At 40.3% G+C, this 26,750-nt stretch overlaps 1 protein-coding gene across 1 annotated transcript in view; it reads left to right on the forward strand.

Moving 5' to 3' along the window:
- The window catches only part of LOC126284667 (NADPH oxidase 4-like), a 189,389-nt gene that overhangs the window by 87,718 nt on the left and 74,921 nt on the right, over nt 1-26,750 (forward strand). The window contains exon 5 of the mRNA XM_049983771.1: nt 8,113-8,140. Coding sequence (XP_049839728.1) covers nt 8,113-8,140 — 28 coding nt within the window. The remainder of the gene's footprint in view (nt 1-8,112; nt 8,141-26,750) is intronic.

The following is a 26,750-nucleotide window of genomic DNA, read 5'->3' on the forward strand; positions in this document are numbered from 1 at the left end:
CACACTAAATTCTTTCACGACCTACCTATTAACATCCTAGTATTTGGAACACACCTTTCAGGGGGAAAAGGGGAGGGGATGTTGGATCACATCATTTGTAGAGAAATCTGTGATTGTATGTGTGAATGACCCTGTTGTCAGATGGACTTGTAGCATTTCTTGGTGGGTTTTCCTAGTGTGGGTAGCTAGTTGTTAGGACACCAGCTTTCACTGCATTTGTTATGTGCCACAGGATTCTCATGCAGGGTGGTCAGAAAAAATCTGAAAAGCTGGTGTGGTTGTTGCAGGGTAGATTGTGCTGAGAATTTTTTAATGATGCCAGCTTAATTCTACTGCCTGTGCGTATTACAGATGACATTTTAACATGTTTTTCCCCTAAGTTCACTAGTTACTCTAAGGCTTGCAAGATTGGTAATTGTACTGCTCAGTTAATGGCGGACCCATTCTTTAGTGTGTACTTTAACTGATAGGCAGGTGTCCCATCAATCATTATTACCACTCCTGATCCTGTTAAGTTCTCTGAATGACACCCATCAGTATAAATCTCCTTGAGTTTGTAATTTTCTTCTAAAGGTACTGTCCTTGCTGGATGGAGCCACTGTTCGTAATCTAATGCAGTGTCTATAGAATGGGTGGAGGGTTCAATTTTTGTAATTTTATATTCTTCAGCTATTCCAGAATGAGATTTTCACTCTGCAGTGGAGTGTGCGCTGATATGAAACTTCCTGGCAGATTAAAACTGTGTGCCGGACTGAGACTCGAACTCGGGACCTTTGCCTTTCTTCAGCTATTGCCTGCAGTTTAATAATTATCAGTTTAAGACCTGTCAGAATGCACAACGCTTCAGTAGACATGGTTATGCAAGCCTTGGTAGTCTTTATGTTGATCAAGCACTGCATTCTATGAATTTTCATGCAGCTATATTTTCCTTTTAGTGTGTCCATCCAAGCAGGAGCTGCATGTACCAATATGCCTTTGTGAATAATTTTCATTGCTCCTGAACCAAGTCCCCAGTTGAGCCTTGCTGATTTAGATAAAGAATGAATAAGTTTCATGCATTTTTTAGTCATGTGTTGTTTATATCAGTTAAACAGAAATTTAGAATCAATAATTATACCCAAGTATTTTAATCATTCTACTTGTTGCAAAATATTACTGGTTAGAACGATACTAACTGTTGCTTTGTCTGTATGTCTTCCCCTTGTTATTAGCATTACTTTCGATTTTTGCTCATTAAAATGGATTTTGTTTTTGGGCCCAAGCTGTGATTTTTTCCATTTCTCTATTGCAGAGCTGCTCAGCAATAATGACAGTATCTGCTTTGATGAACACAGTCTGAAAATGCTATAATTTTTATGTTTGCTGTGTAATCCAAATTAAGCAGAGAATTAAACTGTATATTACAGAAACCTGGGCCATGGCAAGATACCTGTGGGCATCCTTTTATCACCTTCTTTTCCAGTTTGATGCTGTTACCAGCACTGCTATTCTATCACTGAAATAATTTTTTACTAGGTTATATAAGTTCTAGGACATTCCGAGTCTAGTAGCACTTTAAGGATGCTGGGCCACCAAGCTGTGTCAAAAGCTCCCTGAGCATCAAGACTGACCATTATTATACAGGGTGATTCGCTAACTATTGCCACCTAGAATAACTCTGAAAGTACGATAGTAGCTGAAAAGTTTGCGGGACAAATGTTGCATGGGAAAATGGGGGCCATAATATGAAGTTAGTTTTTTGTTGCTGTGTGGGGTTGCATCAAAGATATGAAGGTCAGCTTCGTTTTTTTTAAATGGGATGCTATAGTTTGGTACTTATTTTCTAATAATGGCTATCGAGACAAATCCAATGATGTGTAACAGTAAGGTCTTTGAAGGTCAGCAAAAGTAAAAAAGATGGCATCAACACCCACTTAGAGAAGGTGTCCAAAGTGATGACAAATGGTGTCAATGCAGTGCTGCAGTCTTCTTATTATGGATTGAGTGGTAATCCTCGTCACTTTAGCATTTAACGAAGCACATGCCCTGACAGCTCTATCTTGTATATCGTGCAAATAGTAAATATTCGTCGAACATGGCATATCCTACTAACATCCCATTGACATGTAAACACCATTCGATGGTTCCACAATACAACATACAACACTAATAGGAATGGTAAGACGAGTATCATTTAATCAAGCGAATGTGAGTGATGTATTCCTTTGAAGAACAAGTTGATATGCTACTCATTTATGGAGAATGCCAAAGAAATTCAGTGACAATTAGAGATTTATGCACTGAAATATATCCTCAACATACTCACTCTATATGTTGTTCATTTAAATAAGTGTATGATAAATAGAAACACCTGGATCTTTAACACATTGGAAACCTATCCAGCAAAGGAAAGTTACCAATGAGGAAATGGAAATTGGTACTCTTGCCACTGTGGTTCGAGATCATTGTGTTAGTTTGTGTCAACTCACAAGGGAATCTGGCATGAGCCAGAGCAGTGTTGTTCATGTTCTGCATCGCCATACATATCATCCATACCATATCAGTCGCCACCAAGAATTAACTGGTACAGATTGTTGTTCCGCATTGAATTCTGCCGATGGGCTCAACTTGAGGTTCAGAGGGATGACACATTTATTAATTTGATTTTATTTACTGATGAGGCTACATTCATGAACAATGGGAATGTTAATTTGCATAACATGCATTATTGGGCAATTGAAAATCCACGGTGACCGTGGCAAGCTGCACGCCAAAAACCATGGTCAGTGAATGTATGGTGTGGGATTCTGGAGGACAGAAATCTTAATGGTAGGAAGTACATCACATTCCTGCAAGAAACATTATGTCTGTTATTGGAAGAAATACCTTTAGGAACAGAACATGGTGTCAACATGATGGGTGTCCAGCACATTTTTTACTGATGGCTAGAAATGAGTTGCAGAGACAATTCCCAAATCATTGGATTGGACGTGGAGGGGACTTGGCCAGACTTGGCACCTCTGGATTTTTTCTTGTGGGATTCATAAAAGATATTGTTTATACAGACATTCCAACTACACCTGAACATATGCGAGAGAGAATTGTCGTAGAATGTGCTTCGATAAGAGCTGATGTGATAAGGAATACCACTCAACCCATGATAAGAAGATTGCAGCACTGCATTGATACCTATGGTCAATACTTCGAACACCTTCTGTAAATGCACGTTCATGCCACCTTTGTGACATTCATTGACCTTCAAAGACCTTACTGTTACACATCACTGGACTCATCTCAATTGCCGCTATCAGAAAATAAGTACCAAACTATAGTATCTCATTTAAAAAAACAAAGTTGACCTTCATATCTCTGAAGTGACCCCACCTAGCAACAGAAAACCAACGTCTTATAATGGCCCCCATTGTCCCATGCAACTTTTGGCCCACAAACGTTTCAGCTCCTATCATACTGTCAGAGTTATTCTAGATGGCAATAGTTAATGACTCACCCCATATACTGTCCTTGTGATATGCTATCCTGTATGAAGTTCATAAGAACTGACAGTGCATCAACTGTCCCTTTCATTGGAGTAAGTCCATACTGATTGCCTAGGTGATGCTTAGAGAAGACAAGGTACATAATTCTGTTAATTAACAGCTTTTCTAATACTTTTCCTTCCATATGCAGAAGACTGCTGGGACGAAATTTGGACACTTCCATGCAGTTTTCTTTGCCAGCTTTGAGAGTGGTTACTATTTTAGCTCTTTTCCATGATCTTGGAAAGCAGACATTCTTTAGGCAACTGCTATATAAAGCAGTAAGATAGTTGGGGAAAAATGCTATACAGTTGATAAAGGATCTTACTAATAACACCATTTTACCAGGAGTCTTGTTTTCAGGCACGTTCATTATTAATTACTCTACAGTATTTCTGTCTGTGTGAAAACTACATCATCTACCATTCTGCCGGGTCATAGCATTTGGAATCATATTAGTTTATGGTATTCTGTGTCTTGAATTTGATCATCCTCAGGCACAAAGTATTTTAGCATATAGATGGCAGTTCTGGTTACATCCGTATAACAATAAATTTGTTAGTTTGTATTATGCTCTCAGCATATGCCATTGGACACATTCCAATCTAAAAGTAATAATATTATGGTTGGAACATTCCCTTCGTCAGCACAAATCCATAGGCTTTGCATTGGCAGTAGATAAGAGGTGGCCATAGTTAAATCATTATTGCTCTTTCTGTTACCATTTTCAAAAGTTGGTCTGTGATTCCCCTCATTCACTATGTATAGATCAGTGGAAGCCAAAAATATCCTTTCCTCCGGAGTTTGTTACTGTCTGATGCCACATGCTAGATCTTGCACTGCTATCCATAGCAATTACTAAACCAACTCCTTTATTGTAGATCATCATATCATTTTTCTCACGTCATATTTGATGGGTTTTGTGATATCTAAGTACGTGCAAGATATGAAAAATCACAATTTTCTTTTACTATTTCTGCAAATACTGCATCTTTGATGAATAAGTGGCTAATCATTACAGGATAAATATCTTTGTTGGCTGTCAGTACTGCTGCCCTTTTCCTTGTCACCTGCAATAAATATCTTGCAGCTTCTAGTGATTCCATCTGCATTTTGTTGATAACAATATGTTTGTTGTATGAAAGCAATGTCAGTCTGATAGTGCACAATAAGCTGCATTAGGTTAGCTGTTGCAGCTCTGGAGCATTGTAGGTTTATTTGTATTCACTTGATTTGCTTTTGTAGAGACCAAGTTGTTTGACTTGAATTTGGTTTTACCATTAATGATAATCAATGTTCTGTTTGCATCGTGTACTATTTATTTCGGATGTATCCATGCTGCTGCATTGTTCTTGATCAAACACTGAGGTAACAAACACATATTTGGTTTAGTGGCTGTATCTCTTTTACTCGCACTTAAGAATCACTGTAGCTGACGACATTCTTTGGTTTTTGCAAGTTGTTTATCAATTAATTGTTGCAAAGGTACAAAAATTGTAGTGTACTGCTTTGGAATCAGAAGTATTATTTTCTGATTTCTTGTTGCTTTCATACAGGCTTTGAATTCTTTTGAAGACATGAGGTAATCTTTATGGATATTTTCTGCCAGGGTTCGTTTCTTCTTTGAGGATACTGATGAATCACATTTGGATTCTGCATCTATCATGTCGTCGTTTTGTTGTGGTGCACCAGATGCAGGTAGTGTTTCAGTAGTAGCTGTTGCACCTGATGCTATGTGAGCTTTAGTATTAGATTCATCAGTCGCGCTAAATTCAGATAATTCATTAGTTTCCATAGGAAGGACATTGACAGTTTCTCTTGACAGATTTTTAATCTGGTGTTCATTGGAAGAAATATTTTTCTAACTGATGACTAAACTGTTGAAAGTATCAGAACTACTTCTCATACCGATGGTGATATTTCTAGTACTGCAGTAGAAGAATCAGATGTATGTTGCTCTTTTCCAGACTGTTAGGGATGCTGAGGAATTTTTGGAGCTGGTTCTTCTACCAATGGTACAGACTTTTGTGTAGCAGCGTTGTGTGCAAGAGCAGGAAATTCGCTTTCACCATTTGGAATAGACAGTAACTGTGAGAAATCTTTCTTGATATAACCAACACCTTTGCAATGATGACATTGTCATCCATGGTAATATACTCATTGAAATGATTTCCTTCATAGGCGATGTGTACAGTGGATGCTACTTTGCTTAAATCATCTAATATTTATGAGCAGTGTGAAAAAATGATTTTGTTTGAGAGTATCCCTGAACCCTGGTTGGAATATCTCTTACATGCCCAAGTACACATCCCCATTTAGACATTTTGTTAACTATTACAGCATTACTAATAAATGGAAATACATTAGAAAAGACAACTTGTGTATTGGCTTTTTTAAAATGCATTACTGGTGTCATTATCTCTTTAAACACACAAATCAGACTCTTAATCTATCTACATTTTCTACAGTTCTTGTAAAAATACAAAAGTTGGCTCTACATATGTGAAAGCAATGCTAAATATTGATGCCATAAATTGTCTCTTACCAATTTTACAGTCATCTATTATTGTATTGGGAACATGGTTGATGATGACAGCTTTTTCTGGTGAGGTCATGTAGTTGGTAAACATAGAAATTGCTGTTTTGCTGGAGCAGCTGGCGTTTGTTGAGATGATTCAGTTGTGGAAGCTTCAATAGTGCCCCCATTTCCATGCATGTTCACAGCTTCGGTTTTGACAACTCACTGAAGTGCCGCGCTGTGATCATTTAAAGGAGCTCGCCATACCAATGGAGCTGCCCTATTTGACTCAATTACACAGGAGCTGTATGGTCTGTGCTAAAATGAATTAGATGACAGTGACTTTAGTGCATTAGACTATAACACAATCAAGTTCATGAAATGTAACAGTTGTTTTAAACCAGTATTTGGAAGATTTCTGCAACAGCAGACAGACACTGTGTTTATGTTCATTGCTAGTCAAAGATCCTCCTTTGTAAGTATTATTATAATCCATTTATTGACTAACAATATGAGCCTCTGACTACCAATCTATTCAGTAAAAACTGCACAGCAATAACACTTTCTATGTCACACTATTTGCAGTGCAAATTTTAGGTGAATCACTCTGTGGTGCGCGTGTGTGTTATCTCTCTCTCTCTCTCTCTCTCTCTCTCTCTCTCTCTCTCTCTCTCTATCTCTCTATCTCTCTCTCCCTCTCCCTCTCCCTCCCTCTGCCTCCAATAGTATACAAAAACATGTTTATTCAAATGCATTGTTGTGTCAAACTTTCAAAGGAATCAGTGAAAAACATTTGGATTTTTAATATTTTGTACAAATGAACATTTATTTCTATGTAAATAAAATCATAAATGGTAATTCATTCAAAATCTTTCATCTCTGAAATGTCACCAGTTGTGTTCAAATTATGACATTGCATTGCATGTGAATATGTGCTTATTTTTATGTATTAACTGAAGTGCCATATAGTACATATAGAGGGGAAATGTTGTTGCCAAAAGTCTCTAAAAGTTCCTGACTGATTTATTGCTTCAGATTTTTATACAGTACTCTGATGAACATTCAGATGGATATAGGCTATATACTTTTAATATCTGTAATATATAGATATGTGTTAAATATATAAAGGGGAAACATTATTACCAAAAATTTCAAAAAGTTCTTGACCTATTTACTTCAATTTTTGCACATTTCTGTAATACATGTATGAACACATGTAGGCTCTCTCTCTCTCTCTCTCTCTCTCTCTCTCTCTCTCTCTCTCTCTCAACATTGTTAGCAAAAAGCAAAATTATTGTAATTGGTTTATTATAAATAATAATTAACACGGCTCAAAGAGAGGGGGAGAATAGGAAATGGACCTAGGGGTGAGAGCAAATGTACATAGGAAGCAGGGTGATGAGATGGATAGAGAGGGGCTGGAAGGAGAGGGGCACGGGAAAGATGGACGCAGAAAGGGGGGAGGAGACGATGGAGAGAGAGGGGGGAGAAGCAGATGGAGAGGGGGAGGAGAAAATGAACAGAGAAAGGGAGAGGAGGTGATGGACAGAGATGGGGGGAGGTGAGGCAAAAGACAATGAAGAGAGAGGCAGGAGGAGAAGATTGACAGAGAGAGGGGGAGGAGGAGATGGACACGGACATAGGAGAGAAGGAGATTCGGATGTATATCCAATTCCCATACATGTTAGAAATATGTGCTTTCTCTTTTTTTCTTTTCCATTTAATCACACTGAGCCACAGTAAGGCTGGGAGCGGGTAATAATAAAATAGATTTGTGGGGAGTAAATATGCAGACATATGTATTTGGTATTAAATTGTTTTCATGGGTTGAAGTGAAAGTCAACAAGAAATACAGAATAGAGAGATTTCTACTTAAGGAAGCATTAACAATACTGAGTTTCATCTAATTATGGCAATTTTTAAAGAAGCATGAATGATATTCAGTTTCATCTAATTATGGCAATTTTTCTTTCAAATAATAGTGATAATGATTGGTATGCTTAAACTCTATGCATGAAATAATTGAATTGTATACATACTACATTCTTGTTCTAACAATGTTTTATTTTTAACTTCCAGGCCCCTTTGGCAATGATACTCACATCAGGTAAGAAACACTTAATCTGTTTACTTTCTTATGCACCCCCACAATTTTGCCCATGTATGCGTTCAACACATACATTGCACATATCCCCTTCCCCTCTCACTATGAACACCACTGTCTTCCCCATCTCTAGGTGCAGGGGATGTGGAGTGTTTATTTGTTTGAATCTGTAATTGTTAATGAAATGGTGTGAACTTGATTTGAAATGACGTAATGAGAAAATTGTGCTATGTTGGTGGCCATTGTTTTGATTTTGTGGTCGGTAGTGTTTCACAGTTGAAAACTGTTCGAAGTGGAAGGATTTCCCTTATGTGATATCGAACATTGGGGTGTCCTGTCACCGTGGAATATGTATCCGTGGTCCATTTAATGTATGTACCGCCTGCTTGTCCATCTCCTCTTATTCCCTGTCTGTATATCTCTCTGTCCCCCTGTCTGTGTCCATCTCATCCTCCTTCTCACTATTACCACCTTGTTCTCATCCCTCTCTTTCCACATTCTGCTCCCCCTATCTCTGACCATCCCACCTTCCCCTCTCTCTGTTCATCTCTTCATCTCCACTCCATCTGCACATTTCCTCCTCCCCACTCTCTCAGGCCAATTGCCCCCTCTCTCATTTCTCTGTTCATATTCTCCTCTCACCTTGTCTCTGTCTCTTCTACCCCTTATCTATCTGTCCATCTCCTCCCCCCTCTCTCTGTCCATCTCCTCCTCCTCCTTTCTCTCTGTACATCTACTCCTCCACCTATCTTTCTGGTGAACCCTTCTCGCCCCTCTCTCTGTTCAATTCCTCCTGTTTCAACTTGCCATCTTCTCTTGCCCACTGTCCCAATCGATCTCTGCCTTTCCTCCTCTCTGTATCCATGTCCCCCACCTCTCCATATTCATCTCCTTCTGCTTGCATCTCCCTATCTGTCTCCTTCTCCCTACTCTCACTATGCATCCTCCTCCTACCCCTCTCTGGCCATCCTCTCTTCACCCTGTCTCTCCATCTGTTCCTATCCATTTCTCTGCCGACTTCATCCTTCCCCTCTCTCATTATTCATCTCCTCCTGCTGACTCTGTGCTCAGCTACACTAACCAGCGAACATAGCCCCTGCAAGGCATATTGATACTACCTGCACATCATGTCTGCTGTTTCTCTCTCTCTCTCTCTCTCTCTCTCTCTCTCTCTTTCCATGTCTGTCTCTGTCTGTCCTCTTCTTCCAGTAGTATTCCCACTAGTCATGTTTGACACACAGATTGCACATATCACCTCCTCCCCCTCCCCCTCTGTCTGTCACCTCCTCACCTAGCCCTCTCTATCAACATCCTCCTAACAACCATCTGTGCCCATCTCCTCCTTCCACCCTTGTCTGTTCATCTCCTCCTTTCCCTCCTCTTCGCCCATTTCCTCCTTCTGCCCCCTGTCGCTGTCTATCTCCTTTTACTACCTCTACCTGTCCACCTCATATACCCACATCTATCTATCTCTTCCTCCTGCGCCTCCCTTTTTCCATTTTCTCCACTCCCTCTCTCTGACCATATCTTCCTGCCCCACCCTTTGAGCATATCCTCTTCCCCTTCTCACTTTCCATCTCCACCTCCCCATCTTCATTTTTAACCTGGCCACCACACCTCCAAATCTTCTGCCTGCCTCATACATCTATACATCTCCCACTCTTCCCCTCTCTCTGTCTGTTTCCTTCTCTCTGGCTCTGCCATCCACTCCTCTATCCATCTTAACTTCTCCACAGACATGCTCATTAGCATGTTTACAGAAAAAAAAATAAAAAGAAAAAAAAAAAAAAAGGCTGATATTACTTCCACAGCATGCCTATCATGCAGGGCTAGGCTACATATCAGGAACTTGAAAGTCATTTATTTGCCCCTGATGTACAGGTCGCCATGCAAAGCTGGCTGATGAAGCAGTCTGATAATACTTCAACACTGTACAACTGTCATGCAGAGCAGCCTACATATCAGGGCCCGCAAAACTATTTCTTGCCCCTGACATTAGGCTGACCAGAAACACAGGTTGATTTGGCTGATCAAAACTGTCCCCACACAACATGCCAGTTGTGCTGAGCAGCCTATACATCAGGTGCTGCAAAAGACATTTTTGCTTGTACCTCCATTTGTTGTGAAGCTAGGAAGTTATAAACCACACAGTGCTGATACCGATGAGATCTGCTATTTCTGTGCCAAATTTGATTCACATTGATCCAAGGGCATGGGAGAAGATCCGGCACATACACACTTACACTCTTCTTTATGCTTATAACAGACTAGCTTTTTCTCTGCAGCTTCATCTGTGTACTTGTTTGGCATGTGTATTGCACAAATCTCCTCCTTTCCCCTATTTTGGTCCAACTATTCCTCCCCCTTCTCTCTCCCTCCTTCTTGTCCTCCACCTCTTCCTGTTCACTTCCTCCTCCCTCCTCTGTCTCCTTGTCCATCCTCTCCTCTCTCCCCTCTCTCTGTGTCCGTCTGCTCCTGTCACATTGGCTCTGCCCATCTTCTCCTGCCCTCCTCTGCTACTCATCTCCTCCTGCTCCCTCTTCTTATCCATATCCTCCTCCCCCTCTCCCAATGCATCTCATCCTCCACTTCTCTCTGTGGCTCTGTCCTTCCCCTTTCTCTATCAGTCTTCTCTTCCCCCGTCACGCTATACATCTCCTTATGCCCTCTCTCTCTGTGGTCATCCCCTCCTCTAGTCATCTCAGCCTTCCTCCAGCATTGCCCATCTGTACCTGTAGACCTAGCCTAACAATTTGATGGGGCAGGCTGGCAATACTCTCACAATATGTCTATGAGACAAGGTTTCCTACACGTGTGGGGAATGAAATTTTTTTCCACAGACACATAGCCTGCCCTGCGAACATTGTTGATAAGGTAGGCCAAGACTACTCCAATACAACATGCACTTCATGTGCAGAGCACCCTATGTTTCTGGGACTGCAAAATATATCCACCATTATTGGAGATAGGAGGTTATAAATTCCACAGTGCTGGTAGTCATGAAACTTGCAGTAAGTGTGCCAGATTTGGCTGAAATCAATTCAGGGTTTTGGGAAAAGGCACGGGACATAAATAGAGATACAATATCCTTTTTCTCATGGCATCATCTGCATACATGTTTGACAGATATATTGCACACATCTCTTCCTGCCCCCTCTGTGTCTATCTATTCCTCCCCACTCTGTCCACCCATCTACTTCTCCCCCTTCACTCTTTCCCTCTCCTCCTGTGCCTCCATCTTTCTCTCTATCCATTTACTCCTCCCTTTCTCCTTCTCCATCTCCTCCTGACTCATATCCCTATGTCCATCGCCTTCGCCAACACATGAAGTATGATGTCTGTGTACCAAATTTGGTTGAAATCGACCCAGGGGCTTGGGAGGAGGAATCAAGGAGATACATACATACATATTTACTCATATATGAAGGACTTATTTCAATAGTGGTACAAGTCCATTACCTCCACTTTTCTGCCTATAATGCTTCTGAAATTAATGATCCAAACAAACAGAAAGAAAGGTTCATCTCTAGCAAGAAGCCATATGCTTGAATATTTCTTGTATCTCAACTGCAGATTTTATGGTGCTCATTTAACTTTAGGACTCTGTATCTCAAAATGAACAAAAATGGACTTGTACCACTATTGAAATAATCCCTTCATATATATGAAGCAGCATGTATGTATGTCTGGGATCTCCTTCCAAATACCTGGATTGATTTTAATCAAATCTGGCACACAAACAGCAAACTTCACAAGTACCAGTGCTCTGGGGTTTACAAACTCCTAGCTCCAACAAGAAGGTGTTTTTTCTGCACCTGTTGTATATCTGCTCTGCACAAATGTTGTGTTGTGTGGAATAGTATCAGCCTATCTTAATGATTTGCTTTGCAGAGCAACCTACACATAAGGGGCAGGAAGTGATTTTTACAGCCTCTAGCATGTAGGCTGCCCTGCTCAAAAGGCATATTGTGAGAATAGTATCAGCTTGATTTACAGGAGTTACACGTGCAGATAGGTACAGCTGAGCAGAAAGAGATGACTTGGAGAAGATTAATAGTGAGAGAGGTGGGAGCACGTTGTGGACAGAGAGAGTGTGAAGCAGAGGGACAGAGAGTGGGGAAGAAGGATATGGGCAGATGGATAGGGGAGGAAGATTTGATCAGAGAGAGGGTGTGGAGAAGATAAATGAAGAGTGGGAGAGGAGGAGATAGATGGATGTGGGACGTGGGAGTATAAGGTAGTCAGAGAGCTGGAGGGAGGAAGAATTTTATGCCTTGGGGGAAAAGGCTAGTTCTAATACAAAGTAACATGTAAGTGTGTATGTCTAGGATCTCCTCCTAAACTCCTGGATGGATTTCAACCAGCTTTGTCACACGAACAATAAACTCTGTGAGTATCAGCACTGCAGAGTTTCACTCCAATAGGAGTACGGATACAGCAGAAACGTGTTTTTTCAGCCCCTGCTGTTCGGGCTCCCCTGCATGACAAGCGTGCTGTGCTGGAATAGTACTGGCCAGCTTTATCAACCTGTTTTTCAGGGGCTCCACATTCAGATGAGCATGGATGGGGGAAGGTTGTGATAAATAGATGAAGAGATGGACAGAGACAGAGGGGGGAGGAGATAGATGGCAGTGGCGTAGTGTGAGGGGAGACTTTGAGTCTTAGTCTCCCCAGTATTCGTGCTTAAAAAAGATGCAATAGTAATTCATAATGAAAATATAAACAACTTTCTACTGAGAGCACTAAATGTGCGAAGACCAGATTTGTAGCCCGCACCACCGCACCCTGAGTGTTGGTGTATCTGCCTGCTTGAGATTCGACTGCTCTCAGTCTCTGCCTCCCTTCCCTTACCTGGCTGTGTGCGTCTGCACCATCTCCACTTCCCCTCTTCCACGAAGGCCAGTGCTCTGTGCTTGCTAGCAGGTATTGAGACTAGTCTCTGCCACTTCTATGCTGGCTTTTAACGCGGAAGTGAAGTCACGCGGTTTGTGTTCATAATCATTATTGTGTGATTTTAGTGCATATTTTCGTTGTGTCACCAACATGAGTGAGCCAGCAACTACTCACCTTATATAATTTTTATTAAAAACGCCTTTTTCTACATTAACGTATGAAAAAAAGTGAGAATTGAAGGACAAACGACCTACTCCTATACTCAGTGTATTTTTAAGTGAAGCCAAACAAAAACGCACTTTTCAGATGGCCTGGTACAATAAGTATGCTTGGCTGACTGTGAATGAAGTCAATAACATATTATTTTGTTATATATGTCTTCTGTGTGGTGGAGAAAAGGAATGATGCAATGAGGGCATTTGCACAATAAAGAACTTTGACAGGAAAGCACAAATTCATCAGATATCAAAATGTCACCTGCAGAACAAAGAATCATTTCAGTTATTGGGCAAAGTAGAATTGAGCACGCCCTTTCTGAAGCCGCTTGCCTGACAGCAATAAAATACAACAAAGAAGTTGCATCCAGCAGGAAAGTATTGGCTCGTCTTATTCAGACAATTGTATTTCTTTGTAAAGAAGAACTAGCCTTTCGCGGCCATTGAGAAGATGAATCCTCCAGCAACAAAGGAAACTATCTCAAATTGTTGGATTTACTAGCTCAAGGAGAGCAGTTAATCTGAGACCATCTGTCATCCTCTTCAACCTTTAAAGGAATTTCTCCAGACATGCAGAATGATGTAACAGAAATGATAACTCTGGCAGTTAATGAGAAAATAAAATCTCAAATTCAAAACCGCAGTTTCATTTCAATTCAGGCTGATGAAACATTAGACATGTCATGCAAGAGTCAAATGAGTATAATATTCAGGTACTGTATTGCAGACAAAATTGAGGAAAGATTCGTTGGATTTTATGATGTTTCTGGAGATAAAACTGCTGAAGGTTTGTCAAACAATATTCATGCAGTATTGAAAGAATGGAATGTGGAAGGAAAAGTGGTTAGTCAAACATATGATGGCACTTTTCAGTAACGGCGGGCAGAGAAAGAGGACCACAACAATTGGTGAAGCAGTTCTGTCCCTATGCGCTGTTTATTCATTGTTATGCACACCAACTGAATTTGGTACTGTTACATTCCTCCAAAATCATATGACAAGTACGCATGTTTGTAAGTGATCTTACTGCATTCCATTCGGTTTTCAGCAAATCATCAAAACAAACTGCATTGCTAACTGAGAAAGGATTTAAACTGCCACATGCAATCAACACTCACTGGAACTTCCGTTCCAGGGCATTTTCAACATCTAGTCATTTCTCAGTCATATTTAGTGTTTTTAATTATATATTTGATGATACAGACTCTCAGTGGGACCCAGAATCATTGAGCTGTGCTGTGGGAATGAAACGACGGATGGATGATCCTACGTTTGTCTACTTGCTTTGCTTCTACTGAGTGTGCTTTGTTTGTGTTGATCATCTCTTTAATGCTATTCAGTCAAAATCTGTCAGTAAAACTGCTTGCCAAGACAAAATAAGAATTGTTTTGAGAAACTTACGAGAGTTAAGAACAGAAACATTCATTGATGAATGCATTAAATGCAACTTTTGTTTGAATGGTAACTTATCATTCTGTGACAGTTAAAAGACATCTCTCAGGACACTAACTTACGAGATACTGGATTTGCAAATTGTTCAGATGGAAAGAAGGTTTCAAGACTTTCCCCAAATTCAGTTTGTTGAACTTTTGAATGAAAAGTGTTTCCCAAACTATCAAAAAGAATTCCCAAAGTTGAAACTGCTTCAATTATTAGAACAGTATCCTTTTTCAGACAAGAACAACTTGAACATGAACTGTGGAACATATAAGCTGTTGAGGAAAAATACTATCTCCAAGAATCCTCTTAAAGTACATTGTCAACAATGATTTAGACTCCGTTTATGAAGTAACAACGAAGTTCCTGCATTTGGTTTTGACCCTACCCGCAACTACAGTGAGCAGTGAATGAAGCACGAGTACTCTTAAACGAGTGAAGAGTTATTTAAGGAATTCAATGTCCAACATCTGGCTGTCATGTTTTAGCACATTAGCAATAGAAAAGACACTATTTGGAGAGCTATCCAGTGATTAGATCTTTGTAGACTGAGTTATAGACTTATTCGTGGAAAGAAAAGACAGGCGCATTGCACCTGTGTCCAAGAAAATATATAAGTACTTCTTCTCTTGCTGCTGGAGTTCTAAAAATTTGTCAGTGTTTCTTGAACAAGTTATTATTATTATTTCTTTCTTATCTCAGGCGTTATGTCTGGTCAGAAGTAGAAAGTAACGCGGACCTTGATCAAGCGTGACTTCCTTTTAACTGTACGGTATATGTTATATTGCATTTAGGAACTTTTGGGTAATTGAACATGTATCAATAATTACGAATTTCTGTAGTTGTATATATAAGTTTGGATGTAGCTGTATTGCATTGATGTACTAGTGGATATTGTGTGGTATGACTCCTGTAGTTGATAGTATAATTGGTATAAGTCAACTTTATCCTGATGCCACATATCCTTGACTTCCTCAGCCAGTTTGATGTATTTTTTAATTTTTTCTCCTTTTTTCTTTTGTATATTTGTTGTATTGGGTATGGATATTTCGATTAGTTATGTTAATTTCTTCTTTTTGTTGATGAGTATGATGTCAAGTTTGTTATGTGGTGTTGTTTTATCTGTTATAATGGTTCTGTTCCAGTATAATTTGTATTCATCATTCTCCAGTACATTTTGTGGTGCATACTTGTATGTGGGAACGTGTTGTTTTATAAGTTTATTTTGTAAGGCAAGCTGTTGATGTATTATTTTTGCTACATTGTCATGTCTTCTGGGGTATTCTGTATTTGCTAGTATTGTACATCCACTTGTGATGTGATCTACTGTTTCTATTTGTTGTTTGCATTTATCTGTTGTGGTATTGGGATCTTTAATAATATGCTTGCTGTAATATCTGGTGTTTATTGTTTGATCCTATATTGCAATCATGAATCCTTCCATCTCACTGTATATATTGCCTTTTCTTAGCCATGTGTTGGATGCGTCTTGATCGATGTGTGGCTGTGTTAGATGATACGGGTGCTTGCCATGTAGTGTTTTCTTTTTCCAATTTACTTTCTTCGTATCTGTTGATGTTATGTGATCTAAAGGGTTGTAGAAGTGGTTATGAAATTGCAGTGGTGTAGCCAATGTATTTATATAAGTGATTGCTTTGTGTATTTTGCTAGTTTCTGCTCGTTCTAGATAGAATTTTCTTAAATTGTCTACCTGTCCATAATGTTGGTTTTTTATGTCGATAAATCCCCTTCCTCCTTCCTTTCTGCTTAATGTGAATCTTTCTGTTGCTGAATGTATGTGATGTATTCTATATTTGTGGCATTGTGATCGTGTAAGTGTATTGAGTGCTTTTAGGTCTGTGTTACTTCATTTCACTACTCCAAATGAGTAGGTCAATATTGGTATAGCATAAGTATTTATAGCTTTTGTTTTGTTTCTTGCTGTCAATTCTGTTTTCAGTATTTTTGTTAGTCTTTGTCTATATTTTTCTTTTAGTTCTTCTTTAATATTTGTATTATCTATTCTTATTTTTTGTCTGTATCCTAGATATTTATAGGCATCTGTTTTTTCCATCGCTTCTATGTAGTCGCTGCGGTTATCCAATATGTAATCTTCTTCTTTAGTGTGTTTTCCCTTGACTATGCTATTTTTCTTACATTTGTCTGTTCCAAAAGCCATATTTATATCATTGCTGAATACTTCTGTTATCTTTAGTAATTGGTTGAGTTGTTGATTTGTTGCTGCCAGTAGTTTTAGATCATCCATGTGTAGCAAATGTGTGATTTTGTGTGGGCATGTTCCAGTAATATTGTATCCATAATTTGTATTATTTAGCATGTTGGATAGTGGGTTCAGAGCAAGGCAAAACCAGAAAGGACTTAATGAGTCTCCTTGGTATATTCCACGCTTAATCTGTATTGGCTGTGATGTGATATTATTTAAATTTGTGGATATTAAGTGTGGTTTTCCAATTTTTCATTACTATGTTTAGGAACTACACTCCTGGAAATTGAAATAAGAACACCGTGAATTCATTGTCCCAGGAAGGGGAAACTTTATTGACACATTCCTGGGGTCAGACACATCACATGATCACACTGACAGAACCACAGGCACATAGACACAGGCAACAGAGCATGCACAATGTCGGCACTAGTACAGTGTATATCCACCTTTCGCAGCAATGCAGGCTGCTATTCTCCCATGGAGACAATCGTAGAGATGCTGGATGTAGTCCTGTGGAACGGCTTGCCATGCCATTTCCACCTGGCGCCTCAGTTGGACCAGCGTTCGTGCTGGACGTGCAGACCGCGTGAGACGACGCTTCATCCAGTCCCAAACATGCTCAATGGGGGACAGATCCGGAGATTTTGCTGGCCAGGGTAGTTGACTTACACCTTCTAGAGCACGTTGGGTGGCATGGGATACATGCGGACATGCATTGTCCTGTTGGAACAGCAAATTCCCTTGCCGGTCTAGGAATGGTAGAACGATGGGTCCGATGACGGTTTGGATGTACCGTGCACTATTCAGTGTCCCCTCGACGATCACCAGAGGTGTACGGCCAGTGTAGGAGATCGCTCCCCACACCATGATGCCGGGTGTTGGCCCTGTGTGCCTCGGTCGTATGCAGTCCTGATTGTGGCGCTCACCTGCACGGCGCCAAACACGCATACGACCATCATTGGCACCAAGGCAGACGTGACTCTCATCGCTGAAGACGACACGTCTCCATTCATCCCTCCATTCACGCCTGTCGCGACACCACTGGAGGCGGGCTGCACGATGTTGGGGCGTGAGCGGAAGACGGCCTAACAGTGTGCGGGACCGTAGCCCAGCTTCATGGAGACGGTTTCGAATGGTCCTCGCCGATACCCCAGGAGCAACAGTGTCCCTAATTTGCTGGGAAGTGGCGGTGTGGTCCCCTACGGCACTGCGTAGGATCCTACGGTCTTGGCGTGCATCCGTGCGTCGCTGCGGTCCGGTCCCATTTCGACGGGCACGTGCACCTTCCGCCGACCACTGGCGACAACATCGATGTACTGTGGAGACCTCACACCCCACGTGTTGAGCAATTCGGCGGTACGTCCACCCGGCCTCCCGCATGCCCACTATACGCCCTCGCTCAAAGTCCGTCAACTGCACATACGGTTCACGTCCACGCTGTCGCGGCATGCTACCAGTGTTAAAGACTGAGATGGAGCTCCGTATGCCACGGCAAACTGGCTGACACTGACGGCGGCGGTGCACAAATGCTGTGCAGCTAGCGCCATTCGACGGCCAACACCGCGGTTCCTGGTGTGTCCGCTGTGCTGTGCGTGTGATCATTGCTTGTACAGCCCTCTCGCAGTGTCCGGAGCAAGTATGGTGGGTCTGACACACCGGTGTCAATATGTTCTTTTTCCATTTCCAGGAGTGTATATCAATTTACGATCTACTTTGCATATTTCCAATATTTGTAGTAACCATGAGTGGGGTACACTATCAAAAGCTTTTCGGTAGTCAATGTATGCGTAGTGTAGCAACCTTTGTTTAGTTTTAGCTTGATATGTCACCTCTGCATCTATTATCAGTTGCTCTGTCTGCCCCCGATAGCTGAGTGGTCAGGGCGACAGACTGTCAATCCAAAGGGCCCGGGTTCGATTCCCGGCTGGGTTGGAGATTTTCTCCACTCAGGGACTGGTTGTTGTGTTGTCCTAATCATCATCATTTCATCCCCATCGATGCACAAGTCGCCGAAGTGGCGTCAAATTGAAAGACTTGCACCAGGCGAACAGTCTACCCGACGGGAGGCCCTCGTCACACGACGTTTTATTTATCAGTTGCTCTTTACATCCTCATGCTCCTTTGCAACAGCCTTTTTGTTCTTCATTTATAATTTTGTTCTGTGTTGTATGTGTCATTAATTTCTGTGTAATGACTGAAGTTAATATTTTGTATATTGTTGGTAGGCATGTTATGGGCAGCATTTAGCTAGGTTTGCTGTGTCTGCTTGATCTTTAGGTTTCATATAAGTTATTCCATGCGTATCAGGGAATGTGTATGGGTATGCAATGTAACTGTTAAATAATTTAGTTAGATGTGAATGTGTTGAGGAGAACTTCTTTAGCCAGAAATTTGCTATTTTATCTTTTCCAGGGGCTTTCCAATTGTGAGTAGAATTCATTGCTTTGGTGACTTCATGTTGCAAAATTATCACTTCAGGCATTTGTGGTATCATCTTGTATGTGTCTGTTTCTGCTTCTATCCACCGTGCATGCCTGTTATGTTGTACCGGGTTTGACCATATGTTGCTCCAGAAGTGTTCCATGTCTGTTATGTTTGGTGGATTGTCTATTTTAATGTGAGTGTTGTCTATTGTCTGGTAAAATTTCTTTTGGTTTGTGTTGAATGTTTGGTTTTGTTTCCTTCTATTTTCACTTTTTTTGTATCTTCTAAGTCGTTTGGCCAATGCTTGTAATTTCTGCTTCTTTTCATCTAATTGCACTATTGCTTCTTGTTGTGAGATTTTACCTAACCTTTTTCGTTTTTTTTCTGACATTTGATGTCTTATAAATTGTGTTAGCTGTCCAATGTCTTTTCTCAGTTTTTCTATTTTGATCTGTAGCCTGTGTTGCAATGCTGGTTTTGTGGGTTTCTTCTGTGTGTTGGTTGGTTCTGATCTCTGCCTAGTGTGTATATTTAGTGTAGTGAGTGCTCTTATATAAACCAGTAGTTGTAACTCTTCCATAGTAGTGTATGATTGTGTTGATAGTTTTTATTGTTGTTTTGACTTGTGGGTTATTTGGCGGTCTATGCAAGAATGGTCTAATGTCTGTATTTGTGTCTTTGTATTCTGTATATGTCAGCTGAAATTTTTCTTCTATATCTAACATGTGTGTCATTTCGTGTTCTATTTGTACTTATTATGGTGGCAGTCTTAAGATTTCATTTTCCTCTGATTGTTTAATTGATGTGTGTTGTTCTTTGTTTGTTTGCTCTGGGATGTTTGAGTCCATTACTGTATTTTCTTCTTCTTCTGATTGCACATTTTTTTGTTCCAGTATTTGTTGTACTTGTTGTTTGATGTTTTCTAATTCTTACTGGGGTATCCTGTTATTTTTGATTATTACACGGATCTGATCAGCTAGTCGTTGTTCTGTTAAAAATTTTAATTCTGGGAATCTGGTAATAATTGTTGTGTATACTTGTGATCTGTATCCAGTTGTGTTGGTTCCTAGGTTTGTTGCTTGGTAATAACAGAACATGAGGTGTCGATTAAATTCATCTGACCATCTCATCCTCTGTCTTTGTTTTCCTTCTAGGGTGGTTGCAGGAAGCATATCCTGCAAAACACCTCTATTTGGATTTAAATCATTTTCCAGTTGGCTAGCAGTGTTGTTACCATTGTGGGAGGGCATAGGGTTCAAGTGTTGTCCCCGACCATGACGGCGCTTGTCCGAGGCTTCTTTAGTTGTGTCCTGAACCAACTAATCACACTAAAAGGGGGGTTAGCCCTATTAGTGGTTTGTTCTTTACGTCGCCTTTTATGACTGGCAGAACATACCGGAGGCCTATTCTTTTCCCGGGCCTCCACGGGGAGTATTATTATTATTATTATTATTATTATTATTATTATTATTAGTGGCGGTGGTAGTGCTAGTAGTAGTTGTTGTTATTGTTTTATTGGATGCATTTTGGTTCATTTGTTTAAATTGTTGTTTATTGCACCATTTTGTCTCCCTATAATCACTGCAGAGTCTCCCCAACCTTTTCAACCATGCTATGCCACTGATAGATAGACAGAGAGTGGGGAAGGAGGAGATGGGCAGAGAGGGGAGGAAGAGAAGGATGAGAGATGGGGGAAGATGCCACGGATAGATATATGGAGAGGAGGAGGTGGAAAGAGAGAGGGGATGGAGGACTACATGGATAGAGTGGGAGAGGAGAAGATGGACAAAGAGAGGGGATGACGAGTTAGACATAGCATAAGGATGGATGAGATGTGCAGAGAGAGGAGGGTGAAGGAGATCTATGGAGGAATGGGGAAGAAGGAGATGTACAGAGAGAGTGGGGAGGAGAGGATGTAGAGAGAGGGATGGAGGAGGAGATGACTAGGCTATGGTTTTCCAGTTGCTTAGGGTGCAATTGATATGGTCATGAGCCCAGGAGAAGTATTGCAGGCGACGTCGTGCTGTTATCTAATGCACTTGCATCAGTTGTCTGCTGCCATAGCCCATTAATACCTCATTTTGCCACACTATCCTAACAGATACATTACCTGTACTTCCTACATTGATTTCTGTAGTTATTTCGTGCAGTGTTGATTGTCTGTTAACACTGACAACTACGCAAAAACTGTTGCTCCTGGTCTTTAAGTGAAGGTCATTGGCCACTGTGTTGCTCATATTGATAGGTAGTGCCTGAAGTTTGGTATTCCTCGCATACTCTTGACACTGTGGGTCTTGGAATATTGAATTCTCTAATGATTTCCAAAATGGAATGTTCCATGCAGCTAGCTCCAACTACCATTCCGCATTCAAAGTCAGTTACTTCCCGTCGTGCTGCCATAACCATGTTGGAAACCTTTTCACGTGATTCACCTGAGTACAAGTGACAGCTCCACCAATGCACTGCCTTTTTATACATTGTGCACGCAATACTACTGCCATCTTTGTATGTGCATATCACTGTTTCAATTACATTTGTCACCTCAGTGTATGTGCCATACATACATGTGCTTGAAACCATGGGTAACAGGTTAGGTGTAGATAAAACATGCATTCATCAGTTCATTAGTTCTGTACTTGGAAGAGGCAATCAGTTTACAAATTAGGAAGAAGTAATCAGCTTACGGAGGAGATTGCTTACAAAAACACGCAAGTAATCCATCTTAGAATACTGCTTTAGCGTGTGAAATTCATGCCAAATAGGACAAATTGGAGGTATTGAACATTTACACATAACGACAACTTAAATGGTCCTAGGTTTAATGATAGTATCATCAAAAGGATAGATTGCTACTCAGAATATAATGGAGATGTATGGTTGTGTTTGAGTGTTTTCTGCTTTAGAAGAAGGCCTTTTGGCTGAAAGCTCACTTGTTTAGCAGTCTCTCTGTTGTGCCTGTCTGTGACTCGGTATCTCCACTATATACTGAGTAACAACATGTTCTTTTCATAACATTGTGATTATTCCATCCTGGATTTTCCATGGTCCTAGGTTTGATTGGTTTATTTGACTCATGGGGAAACATTACAGAAATACGGAAAAATGTGAATAAGCAGACACCAGAGGCTAGTTATCAACTCTCTCCTTGAAGCCTACTGAGAAATTTTAGAGAACCAGTACTAAGTGAAGCATCTAGGACTGTATTAAATCCCCTACATAATGCTCCTGGAAGGAGCACAGGTAAAAGATTAGACTATTTATAGCATGCACAGAGACAGGTCCTCACATGTCCACACCAAGTGAAAGAGGAGGGAACACTAACACATGGTACATGGGAAGTACATTCTGCCATGCACTCAACAATTTTTTGTGGAGTAATGATGCAGATGTAGACCTTAAAGGTTTGCACAATGTCCTCTCTGCCTCAATTAATTATGTACATTCTGTCATGCACTCAACAATTTTTTGTGGAGTAATGATGCAGATGTAGACCTTAAAGGTTTGTACAATGTCCTCTCTGCCTCAATTAATTATAAAATAGATGTTAAATTTTTTCACTAACAAAGGTGGCACTTCAGAAATTAAATTCATAGTTGAATTTTATTTATTTTCTCAGTCACACACCTGACAATGGGCTTGCTGTTCTCATTGTTTATTACTTTTCTTAAAACCAGCTAAGTAACCTACATAGATTCCACAAAGTGTTATCTTTTTATGATCAATCAAGTGAGTGCAGTATCAGAGAGTCACAGTTGACATCAGTCAACTCATACATATTCTAGCCTGTAATAATTGATGAGGATATGAAGTGGAATGATGTCATAAGTTCAGTCATGGATAAAGACTATGGTTCATTGGTAGGCAGACAGTCTACATAGAAGACTGCTTACATCTACACTCTATGAGCCACCTTATTATGTGTAGTGGAGAGCATTTCTGGTATCGCTATTAATCACCCCATTCCCATTCTACTCACAAATGGTGCATGGAAAAAATGATTGTTGGTAAGCATCCATATGAGCTCCTATTTCTCTCATCTTCCCATTGTGATCATTTTGTAGCACATGTGTGGATTGAAGTAATGTGTTTCCCAACTGTTTCCAGGCTGCAATCTCTCAAAATTTCAGTAGTTAACTTATTCCTGATGCACAACACCTCTGTTGTAGTGTGCATCACTGGAGTTTGTTGATTATCTTTGTAACCATGTCACATTCACTAAAAAATCTTGTAATGAAAATGTGCCATTATTTGTTGGATATTCTTTATCTCTTCTGTTAATGCAAATCAAAAATGGCCCAAACTGATGAGTAATCCTCAAGAATTAGTTGAACAAGCATTTTGTAAGCCATTTCTTTTGTGCATAAATTACATTTCCTTAAGATTTTTCCATTGAATTTCAACTAAGCATCTACTTTTCCTACAATTTGTTTATGTGGGCATTCCAATTTAGGTTGGTCTGTATGATTACTCCTAAATATTTTACAGTAGTTACTCTCCAGTGATTTATCATGAATAGTGTAATCAAACAGCAGTGGATTTATTTGCTTGTTTATGCACCTTACACTTCATTTATTTACATTCCATGCTCCATTCATCCATCCTCTACAGGTCATTCTCCAATCTGCTACAGTCATCTGAGATTTTCTATAGACACTTGTATTGTGCACAAACAGCTTCATGGAGCTTCCAATGTTTGCCACTAGATCATTTATATATATTATAAACAGTAATGATTCTGTCATAGTACCTTGAAGCATTCTTGAAATTACCTTTATGTCCATCAGTTTTGTTCCAATAAGAGCAATATGTTGAATTTTATTCTGGAGGAAGTTCTGACTCTAATGACACATCTGGTCAATAAAGGGTAAGCTTGTATTTTGCAGACTAAATGACAATGTGGAACTGTATGAAATGCCTTTCCAAAACCAAAGAAGACTGTATCAACCTGGTGCCATGGTCCACAGTGGTCTGGATCTCATGAATGAAGAGAATGAGCTGAGTTCTGCAAAATATCTGTTTCTGAAATTCCTATTGATTTTTATAGAGGAGATTTTCATTCTTCAATAATGTCATAATATGTGTATGGTGAACATGTACCATGATTCTACAAGCAGGCTAATGTCAATGATGCAGGCCTATAACTGTGTGCATCAGTTCTTCAGATCTTTTTGAAAACAGAAATTGCCTGCACTTTTTTTCCATCTGATAGGTACCCTTTCTTGCTTCAGCAATCTATAGTAAACTAAAGCTGAAATGTTTTCAAGCCTTTTCTCATAATCTCTGTAGACTCTCACAGGAATCTCATCTGGTCCACATGCCATGCTGCCTTGGCATTTATGGACCAATTAAAAGGAGGAACTGTATTGTTTTATCCACAGTGAAACAATTCAGTGTTTTGCCTTCTCTCTGTCATCCTCCAGTTCAGTGTCATTATGACTGATTATATGTTTCTGATTTGTTTACTGCCTTTACCAAAATTTTACCTTCAAATTTATTACTCTCAGTATACTCATTTAGGATTCAAAAATGGTTCAAATGGCTCTGAGCACTATGGGACTCAACTGCTGTGGTCATTAGTCCCCTAGAACTTAGAACTACTTAAACCTAACTAACCTAAGGACATCACACACATCCATGCCCGAGGCAGGATTCGAACCTGCGACCGTAGCAGTCGCACGGTTCCAGACTGCGCGCCTAGAACCGCGAGACCACCGCGGCCGGCGTATTTAGGATTCATTCATCGTTTGTTTGTCAACTAGTATTTTATTTCACTTATATCTGTGAACTTTAGCAGCTATGTATTGAACCATAATGAATCTTCCCATCCTTCAGAAGCTTGCTTGGAGCATACTGGTCTAAGGCAATGAATAATGATTTTGAATTTTGTCTGTTTGTGCTCCACATCTTTGTCCCAGCTCTGAATGTTTGATGTTGAATAGTCTGAAGGAAGGAAGGAAAATTACAATTTAATTTCACATCGATAGCACAGTCATTACAGATGGAGCATAAGCTCAGATTATGAAAGGATGTGGAAGGAAACTGGTGATGTTCTTTTCAAAGGCATTCTGGCATTTGCCTGGAGTGATTTAGGGAAATCATGTAAAACCAAAATCTGGATGGATTCCTTGAAACACTTTTAGCTACTGGTGTTATCAGAGCCTTATGAATGTTGATGACCTCCTCTGTTACCCGATTCTGATAGAGTGGTTGTTTGTTGCTATTAGGTATAAGACAGCAACAAATATGCTGCCAATATAAATTTAGAATGTTCCTGCTGTTCACTTCACATTTCAGCAAACTTTCTGTTCCTAATACTATGCAGGCAGTATTACCTTTAACAAGCAATACTGATTCTAGGATCTTATCATAGGTGTTCCTGTAGTTTACTAATGTCACATTAACGTTTTCTCTTTTCTGTTTCCGAGGAAGAGAGTTGTATAAAACTAAGTGGCTGACTTATCTTTTGATTTCAGCAGACAATATATCATTGACTCCAAAGCTGGACTCCTCTAACCTAAAACAAAAACCACCAAGTGTGTGGCATGGTAATCTGATAACCTGATAGCAGCTCCTTTTTCCAGTGTGCCATAGCCCTATTGAAGGGGGTCAAAGAAATCTCCACCAGATTCCTCTGACACTTTAGAGATTTTGACTTTTCACTGGCTCCAAACCAGAGGGCCACAATAAATTTTGAGTGTGATGCCACAAATAGTCTGTGTATGTATGGATGGATATGTGTGTGTGTGTGTGTGTGTGTGTGTGTATGTGTGTGTGTGTATGTGTGTGTGTGTGCGTGTGTGCGCGAGTATATACGTATCCTATTTCCCCCCTAAGGTAAGTCTTTCCGCTCCTGGGATTGGAATGACTCCTTACCCTCTCCCTTAAAACCCACATCCTTCCATCTTTCCTTTTCCTTCCCTCTTTCCTGACAAAGCAGCCGCAGGTTGTGAAAGCTCGAAATTGTGTGTGTACTAAAAACAGAGATTCCAAGACTTACCAAGCGGGAAAGCACCGGCAGACAGGCACAATGAAGAAAACACACAAACACACACACAGAATTACTAGCTATCGCAACCGATGGTTGCTTCTTTAGGAAGGAGAGGGAAAGACGAAAGGAAGTGGGTTTTAAGGGAGAGGGTAAGGAGTCAAGGAGTCATTCCAATCCCGGGAGCGGAAAGACTTCCCTTAGGGGGAAAAAAAAAAGGACAGGTGTACACTCGCGCGCACACACACACACACACACACACACACACACACACACACACACACACACACACACACATATCCATCCGCACATACACAGACACAAGCAGACATATTTAAAGGCAAAGAGTAAGGGCAGAGATGTCAGTCGAGGCGGAAGTACAGAGGCAAAGAGGTTGTTGAAAGACAGGTGAGGTATAAGCGGCGGCAACTT

Source organism: Schistocerca gregaria, chromosome 8 (assembly GCF_023897955.1).
Source record: "Schistocerca gregaria isolate iqSchGreg1 chromosome 8, iqSchGreg1.2, whole genome shotgun sequence".
Taxonomy (NCBI): domain Eukaryota; kingdom Metazoa; phylum Arthropoda; class Insecta; order Orthoptera; family Acrididae; genus Schistocerca; species Schistocerca gregaria.